This window comes from Acomys minous (assembly GCF_964271855.1).
Source record: "Acomys minous genome assembly, chromosome: 9".
NCBI lineage: Eukaryota > Metazoa > Chordata > Mammalia > Rodentia > Muridae > Acomys > Acomys minous.
Genome location: NC_140490.1, coordinates 86,227,338 through 86,254,061, shown reverse-complemented (window position 1 = coordinate 86,254,061; position 26,724 = coordinate 86,227,338). Strand labels below are relative to the sequence as shown.

The 26,724-nt window shown below is 38.9% G+C and overlaps 1 protein-coding gene across 1 annotated transcript; it reads right to left on the bottom strand.

The window, feature by feature from the left end:
• Nucleotides 1–25,098, bottom strand: LOC311606049 (uncharacterized protein). Its single transcript, XM_084797042.1, has 3 exons — nucleotides 24,871–25,098; nucleotides 11,159–11,282; nucleotides 1–1,347 (listed from the first exon to the last, which is right to left on the bottom strand). Exons 1-3 carry the CDS (start codon nucleotides 24,883–24,885, stop codon nucleotides 473–475), a joined length of 1,014 nt encoding a protein of 337 aa, XP_084653168.1. The 5' UTR covers nucleotides 24,886–25,098; the 3' UTR covers nucleotides 1–472.
• Between the last annotated feature and the right edge of the window lie 1,626 nt (nucleotides 25,099–26,724).

The following is a 26,724-nucleotide window of genomic DNA, read 5'->3' as shown; positions in this document are numbered from 1 at the left end:
TAACATTTTTATTGGGTAGACATACATGATTTTTAAAAAGCTGTAAATTGTATGCAATCAAAAACATATTATACAAATAAAACTGCCCCATCCTATATTATATATAAAACTCTGGATTAATTTTGACATAGTCTGAAATTTTAAGGCAGTTTCTTGGTATTCAGGCAAGAAATCATATTGTATAAGGCATTTATGATGAAAATATTTTCTGACTAGTAATATTTAATAATTGAATAATTGTATCTCAAACATTATAGTGTAAATAGTACAATTTCCTACAAATCTTTGATGACTATAAAGTCCATGTCTTTACAGGAGGCACAGAACAATGCTTATAACTGCAGAGCAAGTGTAAATTGTTCTGGGCAACTTCCCTACTATTGGCTATACCCTGAAAATTGATTGAAGGCACGGAAACTTTGTAAAAACATGATCCTTTGAAAACTAGTACTGTAAAGTACTGTGTGAAATACTAGGGGATTTTATGAAGTTTACCATTTACATGAATTTTCTGATGTCTTTTAAGAGATGAACTTGTAACAAAGGATTTCTGACATTCTTGACATCTGTAAGGCTTCTCACCAGTATGGATTCTGTGATGAGAGTGAAGAGTTGAGACTCGGCTAAAGCATTTGCCACATTCTTTGCATCTGTAAGGCTTCTCACCAGTATGGGCCCTTTGATGAACATAAAGATTAGAGACATGCTTAAAAGACTTGTCACATCCTTTACATCCATAAGGCTTCCCACCAGTATGGATTCTGTGATGAGAGTGAAGAGTTGAGACTTGGCTAAAGCATTTGCCACATTCCTTACATCTGTAAGGCTTCTCACCTGTATGGATTCTGTGATGAGAGTGAAGAGTTGAGACTTGCCTAAAGCATTTGCCACAGTCTTTGCATCTGTAAGGCTTCTCACCTGTATGGATTCTGTGATGAGAGTGAAGAGTTGAGACCAGGGTAAAGCATTTGCCACATTCTTTGCATCTGTTAGGCTTCTCACCAGTATGGATTCTGGTGTGAACTTGAAGATTTGACAGACGGGTAAAGGATTTGCCACATTCTTCACATCTATAAGGTTTGTCACTAGTATGGATTCTGGTATGACGTTGAAAACTTGAAGGCCAGCTAAAGCATTTGCCACATTCTTCACATCTGTAAGGCTTCTCTCTAGTATGGACCCTTTGATGAACATAAAGTTTTGAGGCATGCTTAAAAGACTTGTCACATTCTGTACATCTGTAAGACTTGTCAACAGGATGGATTCTCTGATGATCTTGTAGTTGAGTGAGGTGAAAAGGATTGTCCACATTCTTCACATTCCTAAGGTTTGTTCCCAGAATGGGTTCTATGGTAAACATAAAGATATGCACATGGTTAAAAGATTTGCCACATTCTTTACATTTGTAGGGTTTCTGTCCAGTATAGATTTTCTCGTGTTTCCTAAAGTTTGAGTAATTCTAGAATTACTCTTCACATTGTATACATGTGTAAGATTTCTTTGCAATATGAGTAATATTTGAGGATCTCCAGAAATATTTTCTACAGTTATCATATTTGTGGAAGATTATCCTATGATGAATGTAAGGGTGTGTTCTCTCAACAGAGAACTCTCTAAAGATGTGCCACATTCCTTACATTGGTTTTCCTTCCTTCTGAGACTAATTCTCTTGTGCCTAGTGAGGTATAAAAATGTGTTGAAGCACATCCCACATACCTTGTAGTTGTACAGTCTCTTTACAATAAACATTCTTATCACTGGTGAGATATGTAAGTCTCCTGAAGAGTTTTAAACATGGCTGCTATTTACATGGCTTTTCTCCAGTATGTAATTTGGATAAACAAACTTAAAGGAAATGAAAAGATATTCTTTAAGATTTGTGTATCTGTGGCCTCTCTTTCATCGGACTTGAATGATTTTGAAAAAGATGTTAATATGAATGAAAGATTCTATCACATATTTACACTTGCAAAATTTTGTTTCAAATATACATATTTATTCATTCATTTATTTATTTATATCCCTCAGTTTGATGACTGAATGACCCCTTTCTATATTTATTACATATCCATCTATTTGAATTTATTCTAGTAATGCATCTTCTGCACACGTCAGTTTTAATTTTTATTATTTTTTTTGGATCTTTTTATGCAGGTACAGAAAAAACTGTTTCTTGTAAGCAAAGTCTCCTTACTGTTAACACACTTGTAGTGATTCAGTGGAAAAATATATATTCTGTGTATTATTATATTTTAAATACTGAGCAGACACATATTCTGAGTCATTGTCTTCGGAACTTGCCTTTATGTGGTTAAAGCTATAAGGCCTAAAGAGCTCATTAAAAGAACTGAACAATTCAATATGTGAGTTTAGTGAACACAAATCATTCAGATCCTCAAGCCTCTATCTGTATCTCCTTCTAGAAAGAGTATATGGGGCATTTTAGAGAAGAATCACCATGCTCACACCTCATCTTAGGGAAACCTAGTTTGGCCTCCATCAGGAAATCACATTTCAGGATAATGTGCTTCTAATGGGTACAATTTAAATATGACTCTCTTCATGGTCAGACCTAGTTCTGGAGATCACCCAAATCCTTAGTATATGTATATGTAAGCTCTGATGATATACTCTCACACTTATGGTACATTGCGAAGAGCTGACTGCACGACGTATGTCAGCATTAGGACAATGTTTGATGTGGGGTGTGAGTTCCATTCATAGCAATGATAACTGTCAGTGCTCATTTTCCTCACAGCCCTTATAGACTACTTGTGAAGACATTTTAATTAAGAAGCAACATTTGTAATTTCATTAAAGAAACAGCACAAGTAGCATTGGGTTAATTTGTGAGGACAGTTGGCCTCTATTTCTAATTGCTTGTACATGTTGCTGAGATAAAAATTAACGATATACAACAGGACAAACAGTTCCATCTATGATGGCAGGGGTGGTATATATCAAACATACAGCTAGGACTTCCTAAACTAGTATAGTGAGTCTTTCTTTTAATCTGACTTTGAGGGTGAATTTCTTGGTATTGGAAGCAATTCAAAAATGAGAAGAAGTGTGCTAGTTTTATTCTGATTTCTGCTCTGGATGAGCATATATATCTAGCTCATAAAACATGCCAATTTCGATGGATATTCATATACAATTGTGCTTCAATAAATATTTAAGAAAGTTGCTTTAATCTATGAAAAAAAGAACTGAACAGTGTTCCTTCAGCTTCTATTGTATAGAGTAATTAATGGAGTGTTCATGCTAATTATAAAAGAATTCTTCTAATTAAGAGAATATCGGGGGATTCCAAGATGGCGTCGACCAGTAGGCACCATATCTGATCTTCTCCGAGGAGACCAGGGACTTGAATGGAACCACAGACTACTGGATTTTGAGAACTGTAGGTGAGTGGGGCCCCAAACTCCGCAGACCACCAGGGGGTCCAACCCCGGGACAAGCGACAGCCCCGAGGGCTAAACGCACTCCCCAAACTCTGAAAAGGAATCCACAATCAAGCTGTAGCCAGCACAAAAAACCCAAATTCGCCATTTGGGGAGGAGATTTTCCGGAGCCCCAAGCCTGAGGAGTCTCAGCGAATAGGGTGAAACTACCATTGATCCTCTACATCCACACCACACCAAACTGCGGAGGGCTCCTGCCTAACCCGGGTGGAAACACAGGTGGCGAGTCTCACCAAAAACAACTAGAACTGGCGTATAGCTCACGGACCGTGTCCGCGTCCTGCGCTCAAGCTGAAGCCAGACACAAAGGATTGACCCTGCAAGCTGGGGCAGTTAGGAACCGGCGTGGTCTGCTCCCACACCCCAGTGGGTCCGCCCACGGTATAGGGAGCCGAGGGTCACACTTGCAGGGACTAACTACTGCCCTAAAGGGAACTGGCAGTACTCCGGCAGGAGATTCATGCCAGCGGTCTGAACCGCCTTTGGCGCCAGCTGCGTGGCCCGGCTGCCGGCAATCCCCAAACAACTGAACTAACTGGGTCCATCTCTGTGGGCCCGCGACAGATCTACCCAGGTTATCGGGAGCCGTGGGTCTTACTGGCAGGGAATAACTGCTGCCCTAAGGCGACGGACTCTACCTTTCTCTAGCAGAAAGGGAAAATACAGGAGATTTGTCGCCAGCCGAGGGGACGAGCTGCTGGCTCTGACTGGGCTTTCCCCGAACAACAGACCTAGCAGGGGGCATTCTTGCTCGCCCTCCTTAGGACCGCCCACGTTATCCGGAGCTGTGGGCCTTGCCGGCAGGGAATAACTGCTGCCTTAAAGCGTCTGGGAGCGGTCTAAGGGGCTTATGTCGCCAGCCACGGGGACGATCTGCTGGCTCTGACTGGGCTCTCCCTAGCTGTATCCCACAATATAGGGAGCTGTGGCTCATGCGTGCAGGGTATAACTGCTAATTTATAGCAAGCTGGGAGTGGCCTGGCATACAGGGGCGTGGAAACTGCTACCTCCTCAGACACTGCCAGTGGCCTGAAACCGTATGGTTACAGGCACAGATCCTGTAATCTCCAACAGGCAGATCCTAGCTGTGTCAGCTCCTGCAGACCCAGCAAGAACTCCCAAATTCATGGGAAAGGCTGGACGCTCCTACAGAGTGTAGAGGCAGAGCTAAAAGACAGCTACAACCCAGAAGATCTGATCCACCTGGGGTCTTGGCTACAAAGCAACAGGAAAGACAGACAGCTGGGATCAACCTACACAACCAGAGAGCTTGTGTGCTGACCTTACTCTAGATCCCAATACTGCTGACTTGAGATACAGCAGTAAGGGGGAAAGGCCCAAACAGAAACCTACTTCGCATGACTCAGCCTGGAGCCTAAGGTGTTGAGAAAAATCTACAGGAGTAGAATCTGAATCACCAGCCTGGTCCAGGGAAGTACTCCCTGTTCCCCACAGGTAAGGGCACCCTACCTATAATCAGACATCAACTATCCACTCCCAAACAGGGAAGGTCACTACAAACCACCTCCCAACATTAGAGTCACCAAAATGACAAGGGGACAATGAAAGAATGCTAACAAAAACCAAAACAGGATGGCATCTCCAGATCCCAGCAATCCTAATGAAAACAACCTGGAGAACCCAACAGCAATGGATATACATGAAAACCACTTCAAATCCTTAGTAGGTAAGATGATATTGGAAGAAACAAATAAATTTTGTAAACAAATGCAGGAGGAAGCAAACAAGAGGGCTGATGACTTAAAAGAGTCATATAAAGAGGCATTTGAAGAATTTCAGAAAAACACAAATAACCAGATGAAGGAAATTATTAAAACAGTTCAAGACCTGAAGATAAAAATGGAAGATATCATAAAAGAACGCACGGAAGAAAAACGTGATCAAGAAGCATCAGAAAAGAAAGCAAACATCTCAGAGGTGGTCTTATCTAACAGATTGCAAGAAATGGAAGAACGAATATCAGGACTTGAAGATACAATCGCACAATTGGAAACAATCATCCAGGATAATGCTAAATCTGAAAATTTCCTGACACAAAGCGTTCATGAAATAAAAGACAACATGAAAAGACGAAACTTGAGAATAATAGGGATAGAGGAAAGAGAAGGCAACCGACTCCACAGCCCAGAAAATATCTTTAACCGAATAATAGAAGAAAATTTCCCCAATTTGAAGAAGGAGATGCATACGAACATACAAGAGGCCTACAGAACACCAAATAGAATAGACCCAAAAAGAAAATCTTCCCGCCACATAATAATAACAACACAAAATATACAGAACAAGGAAAAATATTAAAAGCGGCAAGAGAAAAAGGACGAGTAACATATGAAGGCAAACCTATCAGAATCACTCCTGACTTCTCAGCAGAGACCATGAAAGCCAGAAGGGCCTGGACAGAGGTTCTGCAAACGCTAAGAGAAACAGATACCAGGCAAGACTACTATATCCAGCAAAATTATCAATAACCATTGGAGGTGAAGACAAGATATTCCATGACAAAAACAAATTCACACAGTACCTAGCAACAAATCCGGCTTTACAGAAGTTACTAGAAGGAAAACTCCACCCCAACTGGTCAAACTACAACCAAAAATACATAAGAAATAAATAACTACACCATTGCAAAATCACAACCTCACAAAAACTCGATTGTTACAAATACCAAAAATGAAGGGACTTACCAATCACTGGTCATTAATATCTCTCAACATTAATGGTCTCAACTCTCCAATAAAAAGACACAGACTAACAGAGTGGATGCATAAACACGACCCAACATTCTTCTGCATTCAAGAAACACATCTCAGCCACAAGGACAGACATTGCCTCAGAGTAAAAGGTTGGGGAAAAATATTCCAAGCAAATGGTCACAAGAAACAAGCTGGGGTAGCTATTCTAATATCTAATAAAATAGACTTTCAACCAAAATTAGTCAAAAGAGACAAGGATGGTCACTTCATACTTGTCAAAGGTAAAGTCAACCAGGAAGACATCACGATTTTGAACATCTATGCTCCGAATACAAGGGCTCCGACATTTGTAAAAGAGTTATTAACAAAGCTTGCCCCATTCATCGATACCCACACATTAATAGTGGGAGACTTCAACACCCCACTTTCACTCAAGGATAGGACTTTGATTTCAAAACTAAGCCGGGAAATAACCTCATTAACCAATGTCATGAATCAAATGGATCTAACAGATATCTACAGAACTTTCCACCCAAACGCAAAGGAGTATACCTTTTTCTCAGCACCCCATGGAACGTTCTCTAAAATTGATCACATAGTTTGTCACGAAGCAAACCTCAACAGATACAAGAAGATTGAAATACTACCTTGTATCTTATCAGATCACCATGGTCTAAGGCTGGACTTCAACAACAATAGAAATAACAAAAAGCATACCAACACGTGGAAACTAAACAACTTTCTACTTAATGACACATGGGTCACGGAAGAAATAAGGGAAGAAATAAAAGACTTCCTGAAATTCAATGAAAATGATGGAACAACATACCCAAATTTGTGGGACACATTGAAAGCAGTGCTAAGAGGAAAATTCATAGCACTAAGTGCCTTTAAAAAGAAAATGGAATCATCCCATATAAACAACCTAACAACACATCTGGAAGCCCTAGAAAAAAAAGAAGCAGAAACACCCAAGAGGAGTAGACACCTGGAAATAATCAAACTCAGGGCTGAAATCAATAAATTAGAAACAAAGAGAACAATCCAAAGAATCAACAAAACCAAGAGCTGGTTCTTTGAGAAAATTAACAAGATAGACAAACCGTTAGCCAATCTAACTAAAAGACAAAGAAAAGCTATCCAAATTAACAAAATCAGAAATGAAAAGGGAGACATAACAACAGACACTGAAGAAATACAAAGAATCGTAAGGACCTATTTCAAAGACATTTATGCCACAAAATTTGAAAATTTAAGGGAAATGGACAAATTTCTCGACCGATTCCATTTACCAAAATTGAACCAAGACCAGATAAAAAAATTAAATAGCCCTATTTCGCCTATAGAAATAGAAGCAACCATTGATAGTCTTCCAACCAAAAAAAGCCCAGGGCCAGATGGTTTCAGCGCAGAATTCTACCAGTCCTTCAAAGAGGAGCTAATACCGATACTATTCAAGCTATTCCGAAAGATAGAAATGGACGGAATATTACCAAACTCCTTCTATGAGGCCACAGTCACATTGATACCTAAACCCCACAAAGACCCAACAAAAAAAGAGAATTTCAGACCAATTTCTCTTATGAACATTGACGCAAAAATACTCAACAAAATACTCGCAAAGCGAATACAACAGCATATCAAAGACATCATTCACCATGACCAGGTAGGCTTCATTCCAGAAATGCAGGGATGGTTTAACATACGGAAATCCATCAATGTAATCCACCATATAAACAAACTGAGAGAGAAAAACCATATGATCATCTCTTTAGATGCAGAAAAAGCATTTGACAAAATCCAACACCCATTTATGTTTAAAGTTCTGGAGAGATCGGGAATACAAGGCACTTTTCTAAACACAATAAAGGCTATATACAGCAAACCAATAGCCAACATTAAATTAAATGGAGAGATACTCAAGGAAATCCCTCTAAAATCAGGGACCAGACAAGGCTGCCCACTTTCCCCATATCTCTTTAATATAGTTCTTGAAGTTCTAGCCAGAGCAATAAGACATCAAAAGGAAATCAAGGGGATCCAAATGGGAAAGGAAGAAGTAAAATTATCCCTATTTGCAGATGATATGATAGTGTATATAAGTGACCCCCAAAATTCCACCAGAGAACTCCTACAGCTGATAAACACCTTCAGCAAATTGGCAGGATACAAAATAAACTCAAAAAAGTCAGTAGCTTTCCTATATACAAATGACAAACAGGCAGAGGAAGAAATTAGAAAAATTACTCCCTTCACGATAGCCACAAGCAATATAAAATATCTAGGAATAACCCTAACTAAGCAAGTGAAGGATTTATTTGAAAAAGACTTTAAACCTCTGAAGAAAGAGATTGAAAATGACATCAGAAGATGGCGGGATCTACCTTGTTCGTGGATTGGAAGAATCAACATAGTAAAAATGGCCATCTTACCAAAAGCAATTTACAGATTCAATGCAATCCCTATCAGAATACCTACTAAATATTTTGAAGATATTGAAAGAACAATTCTCAACTTCATATGGAGAAACAAAAAGCCCAGAATAGCAAAATCAATCCTATACAATAAAAGATCCGCTGGAGGAATCTCCATACCTGATCTCAAGTTGTACTATAGAGCAACAGTAATTAAAACAGCATGGTACTGGCACAGCAATAGGCTAGTGGATCAATGGAATCGAACTGAAGACCCAGAGATGAATCCACACACGTTTGCTCACCTGATTTTCGACAAAGAAGCCAAATCCATTCAATGGAAAAACGACAGCATCTTCAACAAATGGTGCTGGTCTAACTGGATGTCTACATGTAGAAAAATGAAATTAGACCCATATTTGTTACCATGCAAAAAACTCAAGTCCAAGTGGATTAAAGACCTCAACCTAAAACCACAGACATTAACCCAATTAGAGGAAAAAGTGGGGAAGAGTCTGGAACTCATAGGCACAGGAGACAACTTCCTGAACAGAACACCAACAGCCCAGGCCTTAACATCAACAATTAATAAATGGGACCTCATGAGGCTGAGAAGCTTCTGTAAGGCAGGTGACACTGTCAAGAGAACAAAGCGACAGCCTACAGACTGGGAAAAGATCTTCACCGACTCTTCATCTGACAAAGGTCTAATATCCAAAATATATAGAGAACTTAAGAAATTAAACACCACCAAACCAAATAACCCAATAGAGAAATGGGGCGCAGAGCTAAACAGAGAATTCTCAACAGAGGAATATCAAATGGCTGAGAAACACTTAAAGAAATGCTCGACCTCCTTAGTCATCAGAGAAATGCAAATCAAAATGACACTGAGATTCCATCTTACACCCATCAGAATGGCTAAGATCAATAACTCAACTGACACCTCATGCTGGCGAGGGTGTGGAGAAAGAGGAACACTCCTGCATTGCTGGTGGGAATGCAAACTAGTACAACCACTTTGGAAAGCTATCTGGTGCTTTCTCAGAAAAATGGGAATAGCGCTTCCTCAAGACCCAGCTATTCCACTCCTTGGAATATACCCAGAGGATGTACTACTACACAACAGGGACATATGCTCAACCATGTTCATAGCTGCCTTATTCATAATAGCCAGAACTTGGAAACAACCTACGTGTCCCTCTATAGAAGAATGGATAAAGAAACTGTGGTACATTTACACTATGGAATACTACTCAGCTATTAAAAACAAGGAATTTCCAAAATTTGTGGACAAATGGATTGAACTAGAAATTGTCATAATGAGTGAGTTCACACAGAAGCAAAAAGAGCTAAATGGTATATACTCACTTATATCGAGACACTAGTCCAAGGTGTATGTCCCCATGAAAAACTGTACCTACCAGAATAGTGGGTAAGAGGGGAGGATATCCTATTGAAACTTTAGGTGTGAGAAGCCTGGGAGAAAGAGGAAATGGAAGGACCCAGTGGGTCCTGGAAAACTACAGGCGAGTCTGGGCCCTGGGGCCCTCCGCAAACTGTGGCAACAGCCAAGGAAAAAATAGGCAGTAAAAACCTTGAACCCCTACCCGGACTAGCCGATGGACATTCTCCACTGTTGAGTGGAGAAGGAGATCTAACTTTCACACAAACTCTGGTGCCCCATATTTGAACATGTCCCTTGGACGGAGATGCCTGGTGGCACTCAGAGGAAAGATAATAGGTCACCAAGGAGAGACTTGATACCGTATGAGCATATTCAGGGGGAGGAGGTCCCCCTCAGACACAGACTTAGGGGAGGGGAGGGGAGTAGGGGGGAAGTGGGAGGAAGGAAGGAGTGGGAGGATACATGGGATGGGCTAACAACTGAGATGTAATATGTATAAATTAATAAAAATGTATTTTTAAAAAAAGAGAGAATATCACCTACTACTATTATTCTTCTAACTAATATTACTTTAGTAAATTTATTCTTGATGTCTTATTGCTCTACACACCAACTATTGAATCACTGAGTCTTTATCATGAAGGTTTCTGACAGAACTTGACAACTAAAAGACACACCCACCAGTATCGTGCAGCAGACATGAATATATATATGTATATATTCCAGGGATTCTCAGGGCTGTGTTAAAGACATGATAACAAAAGATAGCAAGGATCAGAGGAGATGGATGATGATAATAAAACAGTGTTTTCTGTATAACAGTGCATATATAAACTCGAGTGATTGTAAGTACATGCATAATACTTGAGCAAGGTCACCTAATTGGGAGAAGGACATGGATCACCTCTACTTCCTGAGAAGCTTTTATCATCGGAAAGCCTCTGACAGAAGGAGAACACTTTTTCTTCTTGGTGTTTCTTTGCTTGTTTGTTCATTTAAGAACCACATGAAGTTGTAGAAAGTGTTGTGATCTACACGGTGAACCTCTTAGTTTTTTAATCAGAATGAGAAAGTTATGTCAATAATTCAACAGACCTGTGAAACATACTGAAAGGGGACAAATACATAAGGAATCATAAAAAAATTGCTCTCACTCACCAAGACCAGGATTTCTGCAGTTCTCCAAAAAGACATCGAAATAGAGAGCTCTATGTTCAGAGTCCAGGCATTGTCCTTCCTCCTGAGAGAAGTCTCTGGCCACACCATCAAATGTCACATTCTCCTGTCATGAAAGATAACTGTTTTATCGTGGGCCCAGACGTAAAGGCCTTTACTACAATAATGAAAACATGAGTTCATTGTAAAACCTCATCTGTTTTATGTAGCCATTATACTACAAGATGACCTCTAAACCACCACCTATACTAACAACCCTGTGTGCTAGAAAGATGAAAGATAATGTGATGTGGGACCAACATAAGCTACAGAGCACAGGATCACATGAGGTGTGTATGTGAGAGGCAGACTTTCTTCATGTACAGTTGCATGAAAAATTCACTGTGAATAACCAAGCTTCTATTTTGCATGGAGAATTGCCACTGTAGTAATACAAGGAAGAGAGATATGAGCTATAGAAATGCAACCATAGCTATGTACACAGTTGTCAATAAAAAGGGAATTCATACCTATGCAGCAAGAGACTAAATAGCCATATCCAAAAACCAACCAAGATTCTTCCTTCACATTGTTCCAATGATACCAACGAAACAGACCAGGAAGTGCTGACTCCAATGCTCCTACAGTGACACACAAGGTGTGCTGATTTGGAGGGAGACTAAACTCCTAAACCCTGAACAAATGCTGGAAACACTGTGGGCAGACTGATAAAGACAGGTGCAGCCAGTAGATCAAGTATCTCAGCCATGGCATGCACATCAAAGCTGACTTGATCATGAAGCTACACACAAAAAGAAATTTTATTAAACAACTCTATGGACAGCACCCCACAAATCTTGATCTGAAGTTTGACCTTAGTTTACACACTGCCCCTTGTCCTTCAGAATACATGCTACATAGATAATCACAGGGACAGGAGGAAGTTAAAAAACAACTATGAAAGATTGCCCTGCATGACAGTGTGATTATTTATTGTACTTTTTCATGTTTTCTTTCTTTTTTTTTATCTTTAACATATGTACTCATATTCAATTACATTGCAATTTTTTGTTTTTATATTGTTATGTTGTTTGATTTAGTTTTAAGGTGTTTTTAGGGTTTTTTTTTTCAGAATGCGTCTCCAGTGCACTGTTGACTTCTACACTTGCTGTGTGAAAACCATGCATGTTCCAATCATTTCTACTTTATCTCAACGCCATTTCAATATTATGCTTGAAGTACAAGCTGAAACAATTAGATAACAGAAGGAAAGTCAAGGGACATAAAAATGGGAAGAAAAAGTCAAAGTAATCCTGTTTGGAAATTATATGACACTTTATTAAAGGTATAAAATAATTACAAGAAAAAGTTCAGAAATGACAAACAAAACCAGGAATGCAGCAGGATACAGAATCAACTTTCATAAACCACATTCTCTATAAAACAAAAAACATACAGAGAAGACATGGCTTACTGACTCATGGTCATAATACATTGAAAGACAATTAATAAGATATGAACAAACCTAACAAAGAAAATGAAGGATGTCTACAAAGAAGTCTTTCAACCTCTGAAGAAAGAGATAGAGAAAGACAGTAGAAAGAAAAAAGACTTTTGTGTGACTGTTAAAGTAACAGTCTTTCTTTATTTTTCAGGTTTGAAGCTGCTAACCTATACTTCCTATTTACTCAGGTAAGTAATTTTATTCCTTCTTAAGTCTCTCATGGGGTTGAAGACAAATAGCTTAGTTTTACAATTAAGCTTATTTATTCAGGATTGGAGATGTCCTTAGGTCTAGATACATGTTTTAAATTGATAGAGATGACATATGCTACACATGGATTTACATTCTGAATTTTAGACTCACTTACATAGGAACATGTTTTCTACAACGTTGCCAAATGCAAATACCCTATGAATATAACATTGATATAGTTGCTGATTGTTTCATGGTTCTTCTTGCTCCATGTAGCTTTTTTTGTATAGGTGTAATAAAATAAATGTATAAGTAAAAAATATTTTCAATAAAGCCAAATAAAAGTTGACATCGTAATCATCATCATCATCATCATCATCATCATCATGAAGTACACCTACCTCAGCAACAAATATAGACACTACCTTAGAGTAAAAACTAGAATCTTTTTCGAACAAGTGGACAAAAGAACCAAGCATGAGTAGGCATTATTTTCTATTTAATTTTATTTTTAAACATTTGTTCCTCCTTCCTCATCTTTTCACTGTCCCGGCTTCCTTGATTTCCCCGTAGGCCTCTCCTGTAATATTCAGAGAAGGGGCACTCTTCTCCTTTATAAACTTACACTAGCCCTCCAAGTCTTATCAAGACAGCATGTGTCCTCTTCTTCTGTGACCTGCTAAGGAAACAACTCCATGGGACAGTAAACAAAGAGACGCCATCAGAGTCCCTGGCAGGGAAAGCTCCTGCTCCTTTTACTAGCAATCCACTATGGAGATTGAGCTGCCTATCAGCTACATCTGGTCAGGGGTCTAGGTCCTCTCTATGCATGGTCCTTGTTAGGAGTATAGACCAGATTTGTTGGCACTGCTGGTCTTCTGGTGGGGCTCCTTTCCCATCCAGGTCCTTCTATTCCCCCACTCACCCATAAGACTCCCTTCCATCTCACCAAAGTTTGGCTGGGACACTCACCTGCTGCCTAATTCCCTTACTGGGTAGAGACTTCTAGAGATCATCTATGGTAGGCTTCTATCACTTTCCCTCTCTTTAACAGATTCCAGTGTCTAGTTGCCATTCTGAATGAGAATTGAGCATCCTGCCTACTGCCCTACTGGTTACTAGGCTTCTGTAAGTATGTGGATTTTACGATGCTTAATCTCTATTATATGGCTAATATAAGCTGGTAAGTGAGTATATATCATGACTCTCATCCAGGATTACTTCACTCAAAATGATATGTTACAACTCCATCCATTGGCCTTCAAACTTCATGATGTCCTTGCTTTTGATAGCTGAAAGTATTCCAAAATGGAAATATACTACAATATACTAATCCATTCTTCCCTGGAGAGACATCTGAGTTTTTCCAGTTTCTGACTATTACAAAGAATAGAATAGCCATTATAATATCTAACTCAATAGTTTTGCAACCAAAGTTATTCAAAAGATATGGGAAACAGCACATCTTCTCCACCTATTAAAGAAAATATCAATCAAGATGATGTCTCAATTCTAAACATCTCTTCCCTACAAGGAAGGGCAGCCACATTTGTAAAAGAAAGATTACTAAAGCTTAAATCACATGTTAAACCCAACACATGAAGAGTGAGAGGCTGCAACATTCCACTCACACCAACGGACAAGTCGGTGAGAAAGAAACTGAACAGAGAAATAAGGAAACTAATCAATGTTATGAATCAAAATGACCTAATAGATAGTACAAAGTATTCCTCAAAACACAAAACAATAAAACTCTTTGTAAGCACTTCAAAAAACCTTGGTCCAATGGTGATCGTATATTTGATCACAAAAAAAAGCCACAAGAGATACAAGAAGTTAGAAATAATCCCTTCCATCCTATAAGATGACCATAGACTAAAGCTGGACTTCAGCAACAATGGGAAGCCTAAAAATCTCATGGAAACACAACAACACTCTACTAGATGATCACTGTGTCAAGGAAGAATAGAGAAAGAAATTAAAGATTTTAAATTATTCAGTGAAAATGAAGACACATTAAAAATTTAAAAAGAAAATAAATGAAGGTATAATGTCACCAAACTTATAGAATATAATAAAATCAATGGTAAGAGGAAAATTCATAGCATTAAGAAACTTCATGCTACAAAGAAGTCATGAAAGTAAAAGTTTATTTTTTGAAAATCCAACAAGATAGACAACCTCTTTGCCAACTAACTAAAATACAGCTAGATACTATCCATATCAACAAAATCAGAAATGAAAAGAGGGACATAACAACAGACATGGAGGGAACCTAAATAATCATTAGGTCTGACTTTAAAAGACTGTACTACACAAAACTGGAAATTCTAAATGAAATGATTGTTTTCCTTCATAGAATCAAGTTATCAAACTAAAATCGAGATCACATTAACAAAAAAAATAATCCCATACACACTAAGGGAATAGAAGCAGCCATGAAAAGTATACCAACCAAATAAAGCCAAGGGCCAGATGGTTTTACAGCAGAACTATTCCAGATATTCAAAGAAAAGATAATACCAATACTTCTTAAACTATTCCAAAAACTGAAAATAGAAGGAAGACTGAAACACTCATTCCATGAGGCAAGACATGTGCAGCTAGTAAGTCACACAAAGACCCAAAAAGAAAAGAAAATTTGGCACAATTTCCCTTATGACAACTTCAACAACAAAAACAACAAAAAGCCTACACATAGATGGAAACTAAACAATGGTTTACATAATGACACCTGGGTCAGGGAATGAAGAAAGAAAGAAATTAAGGACTTTATTAATTCAATGAAAATGAAGAAACAACATTGAAAATCTAAGTAAATGGACAACATTCTTCATTGATTCTACTTGCAAACATTGAATCAAGATCAGATAAACAAACTAAATAGTCCTATTTCTCCTACAGAAATAGAAGCAATCATTAATAGTCTCCCAATCAAAAAAAAAAAAAAAGGCCAGGGCCAGACGGTTTCAGCACAGAATTCTACCACACCATCAAAGAGGAGCTAATACCTATACTCTTCAAGTTATTCCAAAAGACATAAATGGATGGAACATTGTCAAACACATTCTATGAGGCCACAGTCACATTGATACTTAAACCCCACAAAAAGAGAATTTCAGACCAATTTCTTTTATGAATATCGATGTAAATCTACTGAATAAAATGCTCACAAAATAAACGCAAGAGCATGTCAAAGATATCATTCACCAGGTAGACTTCACTCTGGGCATGCAGGGATGGTTTAAGATACATAAATCCATAAATGTAGTCCACCATATATAAACTACAAAAAGCCACATGATCATTTCCTAAGATGCAGTAAAAAGCATTTGACAACATCAAACACCAATTCATGTTTAAAGTTTTGGAGAGATCGGAGAAAGAAGGAACATACCTCAACATATTAGAGGCTATATACAGCAAGCCAATAGCCAAAATCAAATTAAATGGAGAGATACACAAGGAAATTGCTCTAAAATCGGGAACCGTGTATATAAGTGACCCCGAAAATTCAACCACAGAACTCCTACAGCTGATAAACACCTTCAGCAAATTGGCAGGATACAAAATAAACTCAAAAAAATCAGTAGCTTTCCTATATACAAATGACAAACAGGCAGAGGAAGAAATTAGGAAAATTACTCCCTTCACGATAGCCACAAGCAATATAAAATATCTAGGAATAAGCAAGTGAAGGACTTATTTGAAAAAAAACTTTAAATGTCTCAAGAAAGTGATTCAAAATGACATCAGAAGATGGTGGGATCTACCTTCTTCATGGATCGAGAGAATCAACATAGTAAAAATGGCCATCTTACCAAAAGCAATTTACAGATTCAGCGCAATCCCTATCAGAATACCTCTAAAATATTTTGAAGATATTGAAAGAACAATTCTCAACTTCATATGGAGAAACAAAAAGCCCAGAATATCAAAAACAATCCTATACAATAAAAGATCCTCTGGAGGAATCTCCATACCTGATCTCAAGTTGTACTATAGATCAATAGTAATTAAAACAGCATGGTACGGGCACAGCAATAGGCTAGTGGATCAATGGAATTGAACTGAAGATCCAGAGAAGAATCCACACACATTTGGTCACTTGATTTTTGACAAAGAAACCAAATCCATTCAATGGGAAAACGACAGCATCTTCAACAAATGGTGCTGGTCTAACTGGATGTCTCCTTGTAGAAAAATGCAATTAGACCCCTATTTGTCACCATGCACAAAACTCAAGTCCAAGTGGATTAAAGACCTCAATCTAAAACCAGAGACATAAATCCAGTTAGAGGAAAAAGTGGGGAAGAGTCTGGAACACATAGGCACAGGAGACAACTTCCTGAACAGAACACCAACAGCCCAGGCCTTAATGTCAACAATTAATAAATGGGAGCTCATGAGGCTGAGAAGTTTCTGTAAGGCAGGTGACACTGTGAAGAGAACAAAGTGACAGCCTACAGACTGGGAAAAGATCTTCACCAATCCTACATCTGACAAAGGTATAATACCCAAAATATATAAAGAACTCAAGATATTAAACACCACCGAACCAAATAACCCAATTGAGAAATGGGGATCAGAACTAAACGGGTAATTTTCCACAGAGGAATATCAAATGGCTGAGGAACACTTAAAGAAATGCTCGACCTCCTTAGTCATCAAACAAATGCAAATCAAAATGACACTGATATTCTATCTTACACCCATCAGAATGGCTAAGATCAGTAACTCAACTGACACCACATGCTGGCAGGGATGCGGAGAAAAAGGAACACTCCTTCATTACTGGTGCGAATGCCAACTAGTACAACCTCTTTGGAAAGCTATTTGGCGCTTTCTCAGAAAAATGGGAATAGGGCTTCCTCAAGACCCAGCTATTCCACTCCTTGGACTATACCCAGAAGATGCACTACACACAACAGCGACATATGCTCAACCATGTTCATAGCTGCCTTATTCATAATAGCCAGAACATGGAAACAGCCTACATGTCCCACAGTAGATGAATGGATAAAGAAACTGTGGTACATTTACACTATTGAATACTACTCAGCTATTAAAAACAAGGAATTTCTGAAAATTGTGGACAAATGGATTGATCTAGAAATTATCATAATGAGTGAGTTCAACCAGAAGCAAAAAGAGTTAAATGGTATATACTCACTTATATCGAGACACTAGTCCAAGGGGTAGGTCCCCATGAAAAACTTTACCTACCGGGAAAGTGGATCAGAGGGGAGGACATCCTATTGAGACTTTAGGTGAGAGAAGCCTGGGAGAATGAGGAAATAGAAGGATCCAGAGGGTCCTGGAAAACTACAGGCAGGTGTGGGCCCTGGGGTCCTCCTCAAACTATGTCACCACCCAAGGAAAATATAGGCAGTAAACTTCGAACCCCTGCCCAGACTAGCTGATGGAAAGGACATTCTCCACCTTTAAGTGGAAAAGGAGATCTGACCTTCATACAAACTCTGGTGCCCCATATTTGACCATGTCCCTTGGGTGGGGACGCCCGGTGGCACTCAGAGGAAGGATAATAGGTCACCAAGAAGAGACTCGATACCCTATGAGCATATACAAGGAGAAGAGGGCCCCCTCAGTCACAGACATAGGGGAGGGGAGTAGGGAGGGAAGCAGGAGGAAAGGAGGAATGTGAGATTACAAGGGATGAGCTAACAACTGAGATGTATTATGAATAAATTAATAAAAATGGAAAAAATAAAAATAAAATCGGGAACCAGAAAACGCGGTCCACTTTTTCCATATCTCTTCAAAATAGTACTTGAAATTATAGCTAGAGCAATAAGACAAGAAAAGAAGATCAAGGGGATCCAAAGGAGAAAGGAGAAAGTCAAATTATCCGTATTTACAGATGATATGATAGTATACAAAAGTGACCCCAAAAGTCCATCAAGGAACTCCTACAGCTGATAAACACCTTCAGCAAAATGGCTGGATACAAAATTAACTCAAGAAAGTCAGTAGCCTTCCTATATACAAAGAACAATCATGCAGAAGAAGAAATGAGGGGAACTATACTCTTCATGATAGCCACAAGCAATATAAAATATCTAGGACTAACTCTAACCAACCAAGTAAAAGACCTGTTTGAAAAAAATTTCATTCTCCCATGCTTCTCTCACCTAGAGTCCCAATAGAATGTCCTCCCCTCTGTCTCAGTTTCCAGGTAAGTGAAGGCTTTGGTGGGACCTGGCCCTTGGGCTAATATGCAGATATAAGTGAGTATATACCATTTGAGTCTTTCTGCTTCTGGGTTAACACGCTCACTATGATCATTTCTAGCTCAATCCATTTATCCACAAATTTCAGGAATTCCTTGTTTTTAATAGCTAGAGGGTCATAGAAGCCTACAAGTAGGACATTATGATAGGCAGTTTTGGGCTCAGGGGTCCCGCTCAAACTAAGGCACCAGCCAAGGACAATACAGGCAGTAAACCTTAAACCCCTACCCAGATATAGCCAATGGACAGAACACTCTCCACAGTAAAGTGGAGAGTGGGATATGACTTTCTCACATACTCTGGTGCCTCACCTTTGACCATGTCCCCTGGAGGGGGAGACCTGGTGGCACTCAGAGAAAGGACAGCAAGTTACCAAGAAGAGACTTGATACCCTATGAACATATACAGGGGGAGGTAATCCCCCTCAGGAACAGTCATAGGGGAGGGGAATAATTGGAAAATAGGAGGGAGGGAAGAATGGGAGGATGCAGGGGATGGCATAAGTATTGAGATGTAACAAGAATAAATTAATAAAGGAGAAAAAAGATATATAAGTGGAAAAGAATAAAATTTATAAAAAGAAAGAAATTTCAAATCTCTGAAGAAGGAAATTGAAGATGATATCAGAAGATAGAAAGATCTCCCTTGTTCATAGATTGGGAGAAGTAACAGTAAAAATGGCCATCTTACCAAAAGCAATTTACAGACTCAGTGCAATCCCTATTAAAATACCCACACAATTTTTAAAAACGTTGAACGATCAATACTCAACTTCATATGGAAAATCAAAAAAAACCAGAATATTCAAAAATATCCTCTACAATACAAGATCCTTCAGAAGAATCTCCATACCTGATCTCAAGCTGTACTATAGAGTAACAGTAACTAAAAAGCATGGTATAGGAATAGGATGATTGATCAATGGAATCAAATCAAAGACCCAGAAATAAAGCCACACACATATGGACACTTTATTTTTGACAAAGAAACCAAATCTAGTCAATGGAAAAACGATAGCATCTTCAAAAAATGGTGCCGGTCTAACTGGATGTTTACATGTAGAAAAATGCAAGTAGACCCATATTTATCACCATGCACCAGACTCATGTCCAAGTAGATTAAAGACCTCAACATAATACCAGAGACACGAAATGTGTTAAAAGAATAAATAGGAAAAATAAATGGAACACGTTGGCACAGGAGACAACTTCCTGAACAGAACACCAACAGCCCAGACCTTAAGGTCATTAACTAATAAATGGGACCTCATGAGGCTGAGAAGCTTCTGATGGGAGAAGACACAGTCGACAGAACAAAGTAAAAGCATACAGACTGGGGAAAGTACTTCAACAACCCTACATCTGACAAGGGTCTAATATCCAAAATATATAAAGAGCTCAAGAAATTAAACACCACCCAACCAAATAACCCAATTGAGAAATGGGGCTCAGGACTAAAGAGAGAATTCTCAACAGAGGAAAATAATGGCTGAGAAAAACTTGAAGAGATGCTCAACGTCCTTAATCATCAGAGAAAGGCAAATCAAAACGACTCTGAGATTCCATCTTACACCCATCAGAATGCCTAAGATAAAAATCTCAAGTGATACCACATGCTGGCAAGATCGTGGAGAAGGGGGAACACTCCTATTGCTTGCGGGAGTGCAAACTTTACAACCACTTTGGAAAACAATCTGACACTTTCTCAGGAAACTGGAAATGGGGCTACCACAAGACCTAGCTATTCCACTCCTTGGAATATATCCAGAAGATGCTCCATCACACCACAAGGTCATGTCCTCAACCATGTTCATGGCAGCCTTTTTCATACTAGCCAGAACCTAGAAACAACCTAAATGTCCCTTGGTCGAAGAACGGATAAAGAAACTGTAGTACGTTTATACTATGGAATATTACTCAGCCACTAAAAACAAGGAAATCCTGAAATTTGTGGGAAATTGGATGGAACTAGGAAGGATCATGCTGAGTGAGTTAACCTAGAACCACAAAGACTCACATGGTAAATACTCACTTATAATTGAACACTTGTCCAAAAGAGATGTCCCATGAAATTCTTAACTTAACAGGAGATAGATTTAGATGTGGGTACCTCCTAGAATTAGATGTGGGTACCTCCTATTGGGACTCTAGATGAGAGAAGTATGAGAGAATGTGAAAAAAAGAAGGATCCAGAGGGTTCTAGAAACACACAAGAAGAATATCATGATGGGTGGATCTAGACCTAAGTGGGTCTGCTCGAACTATTGCACCAACCAAGGACAATACATGCAGTAAACATTGAACCCCTACTCAGATCTAGCCAATGGACAGGACATTATCCACAGTACTGTGGAGAGTGGGGACTGACTCAGGCATGAACTCTGGTGCGCGATATTTAACTACTTCCACTTGGTGGGGAGGCCTGTGGCACTCAGAGAAAGGATAAACAGGCTACCAAGATAAGACTTGATAGGCTGTGACCATATGGTGGGGGAGGAGGTCCCCTTTTGTCAAAGACCTAGTGTAGGGAGAGTGAGTGAAAGAGGAAGGGAAGGAGGAAGAGGAGGATACAAGTGAGAGGATAGTAATTAAGATGTAATCTGAATAAGTTAATTTAATAAAATAATCAGTAGCAAAAAACAGAATTAAATATACCTTGTATATTTTGGATACTATACATTTGGAATATATATTATACATATGTTATATATATATATATAGTATAACAAACCAAGCAAATGAAAACTTGTATAAATAACCAAGCAAGTGACAACCCTCAATGACAAAAAATTGAAGTTCTGAACAAAGAAATTGAAGAAGACAACTGAAGGTGGAAAGATGTTTCACGCTCATGGATTAATATGATGAACATAATAAAAAAGGCCATTTTAGGCTAAGATCAAAAATTCAAGTGACACCACATGCTGGCGAGGATGTGAGGAGAGAGGAACACTCCTTCATTGCTGGTGGGAATGCAAACTAGTACAGCCACTTTGGAAATCTATCTGGTGCTATCTCAGAAAACTGGGAATAGGGCTTCCTCAAGACCCAGCTATTCCACTCCTTGGAATATACCCAGAAGATGTTCCAGCACACAACAAGAAAATTTGTTCAACCATGCTCATAGCAGCCTTATTCATAAAAGCCAGAACATGGAAACAGCCTAAGTGTCCCTCAGTAGAAGAATGGATAAAGAAACTGTGGTACATATACACTATGAAATACTATTCAGCTATTAAAAACAAGGAATTCCCGACATTTGTGGATTAATGGATTGAGCTAGAAATGATCATAATGAGTGAGTTAATCCAGAAGCAGAAAGACTCAAATGGTATATACTCACTTATATCGGCATATTAGCCCAAGACACAGAAATAACAAAAGTCCACATGACAAGATTTCTTTGCAAAAATGCAAACACTGTGGATGATCAAGCCACGATCTCCACTCCAAAATCTGGTAGGCATATAGAAAGGTTTGCTAATGGTAATTAGTTTAATAAATTGTGGGAAACAATTTAAAGGAATAAATATAATCTTTATGAAATATTTCCAGGAGAAAAATTACAAAAAAAAATCAAAATTCCCAAAAGTACAACTCAACAAAATTAAAAAAGAATGAATTTAAGTAGATGAGATTAAGTAGTCTCATTGATACCTGAGAAAACACAAAATTAAGGATGATAAAAATAATTTTTTAAAACCTACACACTGAAAACTGAATTTTATAAAAAGACAATAAGTGTGAAGAGGGTTCAAACTGAAATAATTTCAAATAGAAAAATCAACCTCATCCATAAAACCTTAAGACTCAAAATATTCTCACCCACAGTAAGTTTAGAGATTAAGTTGGAACAGAGTTTGAGAGAATGGCAAATTAATGACTGGCCCAAATTGAGACCCACACTATGGGAGAGAGCCAACCCCTGACACTATTAATGAAACTGTGCTATCCGCACAGGCAGGCACCTAGCAAAACTCTCTTCTGAAACATGCACAGACACACAGCCAAACAGTAGGATGAGCTCTATGAGTTTTGTGAAAGACTGAGAGGGTAGATTGAGGGAGCCACTGGAGTCAAGGACACTACAACAAGACATACAGGCTAAACTAACCTGGGCCAATGGGGGAACTCCGATTGTGAACAACCAACCGAAAAGCATGCATGGGCTGCACCTATATCTCCTACATATATGTGGCAGATGTACAGCTTGATCATCATGTGGATTCTCTATCAATGAGAGTAGAGGCTTCTTGTTGTCTAACACTGGAACCCTCTATCTGGACTGTTTTCTCTGTCCTCAGTTGGAGGGAATGTGCTTAGTCCTGCAGTGACTTAAAGTACCTTAACAGGTTGGTAACCTTTGAGTCGTCCTTTTCTCTGAGAAGAATGAGAGACGTAATGTGAGAAATGGGCATGAGGTTGGACTTGTTGGAGAAGAGAAAGCAGGCTGGGATCAGACAATACAGTGATTATTATTTAATTAATTACATGGTCTAATAAATAATGGAAAAAAGTGATATATTTACACAGTGATTACTACTCAGCTATAAAAAAAAACAGAGATATGATGAAATTTGTATACAAATGGAAGAAACTAGATAGTATAATCCTGAGTGAGGTAACCCAGAACCAGAGAGACAGTCACGGTGTGTACTCATATATAAATTCTTATGAGCCATAAAGTACAGGATAGCCATCCTACATTACACAGATCCAAAGAAGTTTAGTGACAATGAGGGCTGAAGGGATGGTGTTTGAATCTCACCCCAGAGAGAAAATAAAATAAAAACTTGAAATGGATGGAGGGCAGGATGTTGGTGGGAGGGGGAAAGGAGAAAGGGGGATCAGGTGTGGGTGGGCGGGGTTAAAGGGCTCAGAGATCAAACAGATATTAGACAGGGGTCATCTCAAGTATGGAGTAAACTCCCAGGTGTCTATGTTGGTGACCCTAGCTGAGACTCCTTGGTCAGCGTGATATGGAGCTGAGGTGGCCACCTCCTACTTCTACTGCAGTAAAGGAAACATAAACCCATCCACAAAACCTCAGCCCAGACAACTAAAGACTGGCCCAACTTGTATCCCATTCCAGGAGAGAGAGCTCACTTCTTAAGCTAGTAATAATCTTCTGTTATACTTGGACACAGGCAGCTAACAAAACAGTCATCTGAGCAGCTTCACCCAGAAGCTGATGAAAACAGATGCAGAGACCCACAAACAACATTAGGCAGAGCTCAGGGAATCTTGAGATAATCTAATTCCCATTTGTTTATATGTGTAGCTTTGCGATACAGGAAAGCATGCCACTTTTAATACCACATTTTCATAAATAGGTGAGTTGGCTAGACATTAATGTGGTTGAATGAGCATTGTCATAAACCAGTGAACCAAGTGTACCTCATATAGAGTATATGCCATGCACTTGAATTTCCTCCTTTTATATGAGGAAACTGGTTGGTTGCTTTATGAATTGCATAAAAGCAAGTTTCTACATACAATGGAAACCTCTGTGATGAACATCATTAGTTCATTGAGATTATTTGTCCTAATAAAAATCAGCTTGGAAGAAAAAATGGAGGGAATTTATCGCTATGTAGATGATATATATTTAAACGCACAATCATGACTCTCATGAGAAGAAAAGGCAAGGAAAGGTCACTGGAAATGAACTTGTTAGGCAAGATTGTGATGAGCAGAAGAGTAAAAGTGTCCAAAGTAATATCTAATATTGTAGAAGAAATTGAGCATAGCTGCTGAGCAGAGACTTACCATAGAACCAGCCATCTCTTCTCCTAGCTTTTCTTGGAGTTCCTGTGTCAGGAAAAATGACCTGCTCTAGTATCTCTCCTAAAGATTTTCATACACGTATCACCAAACCCCATTCACCTGAGGTACCAGCACAATCAAGCCTGAAGATCCTCAGAGAGGGAGAAAACTCACTCCTGTCCTTGCTACACAGAAACTCATGAAAACGGGAGACAGGAAAATGCTAACTTTATCTTTTTCTACACTCCAATCAAGAACAGTTCTCTCTGGAGTCAAGACCTGTGGTGAGAACTTGTGCTTTCCTGCCAAGCTCTATGCAACACAGGCAGAGCAGGCACTGGGAAATGAAAGCTGAACTCAATTGTAAGCTAAAAGCTCTTAAAGACAATCATGACTCTCACATTGCTTTTACTTGCAAGGTTCATTAAAACCTTGGGGTTGCTACATACACTAATAAATGGAAGCTGTGGGTGAATCCACAAGTGAAAGCAATTTCATCAAATGACACTAGGGCCCTAATTGATATCCTGGGATAACCAAGCGTTTGGAAAATACTATGTCTCAGACTGCTTCTAAATCTTTTCTTTTCCATGTCTACCTGAAGTAACTTGTGATATCAAGGCTTAGAGTGACACGCACAAATTTTGGGCTTCCTTATTGGAAGGAGTGAAGCACAAAATACATCAACCCTAAGCATGATTCATTAGGCATGTATTTTTTCACAATCTGCTATGATACATTCTTATTGACCCATGTATTCTGGTATGTCTGAGAAGTTGATATTGGACCCTATTGTTAGGGTCCAACTTTACATAATCATAACTGAAATAGAAGCCATAAGAGGGCCCGTAATAAACAACAGGGACACAGAAAGGTGTCCAAGTGAATAAGAATGTATTTTTCACATGTTTCTAAGTGGTTTAAACAATGTCTGTAGAAGGCTGAGTGGTCCAAGTGGTGGTAGTGGTGATGTGTATGTGTGTCTGTGTGTGTATGTGTGTGCGAGAGTATGTGTTTGTGTGTTTGTGTGTGTGTGTGTGTGTGAGTGTGATAAGGTATGAGGTTTCATGGAATAGTCAATAGAACACATATGCAAAGAAAGTGGTGAAGTGAATAATGAAACAAGACTTTTTACATTAGGCACTGAAGAGAATCCTATAGTAGAGAAAAAAGACAGGGATGATTAACTCCAATATCCTTGAGAATACTGTAACGAAACCCATTGCTGGGGAATCAATGTAACGTTAGTTACAGATCTAAGAAGAGTCATAGTGAATAAGCCGATAAAAATGAACATAGCTTTAAATATTCATCACAGATTTTCAAATAAAAAGCTTGTGCCAGAGTTTGTGTGAAAGTTAGATCTGTGGAGAATGTCCATCGGCTAGTCCGGGTAGGGGTTCAAGGTTTTTACTGCCTATTTTTTCCTTGGCTGTTGCCACAGTTTGCGGAGGGCCCCAGGGCCCAGACTCGCCTGTAGTTTTCCAGGACCCACTGGATCCTTCCATTTCCTCTTTCTCCCAGGCTTCTCACACCTAAAGTCTCAATAGGATGTCCTCTCCTCTTACCCACTATTCTGGTAGGTACAGTTTTTCATGGGGATGTACACCTTGGACTAGTGTCTCGATATAAGTGAGTATATACCATTTAGCTCTTTTTGCTTCTGTGTGAACTCACTCATTATGACAATTTCTAGTTCAATCCATTTGTCCACAAATTTTGGAAATTCCTTGTTTTTAATAGCTGAGTAGTATTCCATAGTGTAAATGTACCACAGTTTCTTTATCCATTCTTTTATTGAGGGACACGTAGGTTGTTTCCAAGTTCTGGCTATTATGAATAAGGCAGCTATGAACA

What these genes read in the sequence shown, in the direction of transcription:
- LOC311606049 (XM_084797042.1), bottom strand. An exon ending in CTGCAGAAATCCTGGTCTTG is followed by an intron (nt 1,348 to 11,158) that starts GTGAGTGAGAGC and finishes TGTTTACCATAG; the next exon opens with AACCCATTCTGGGAACAAAC.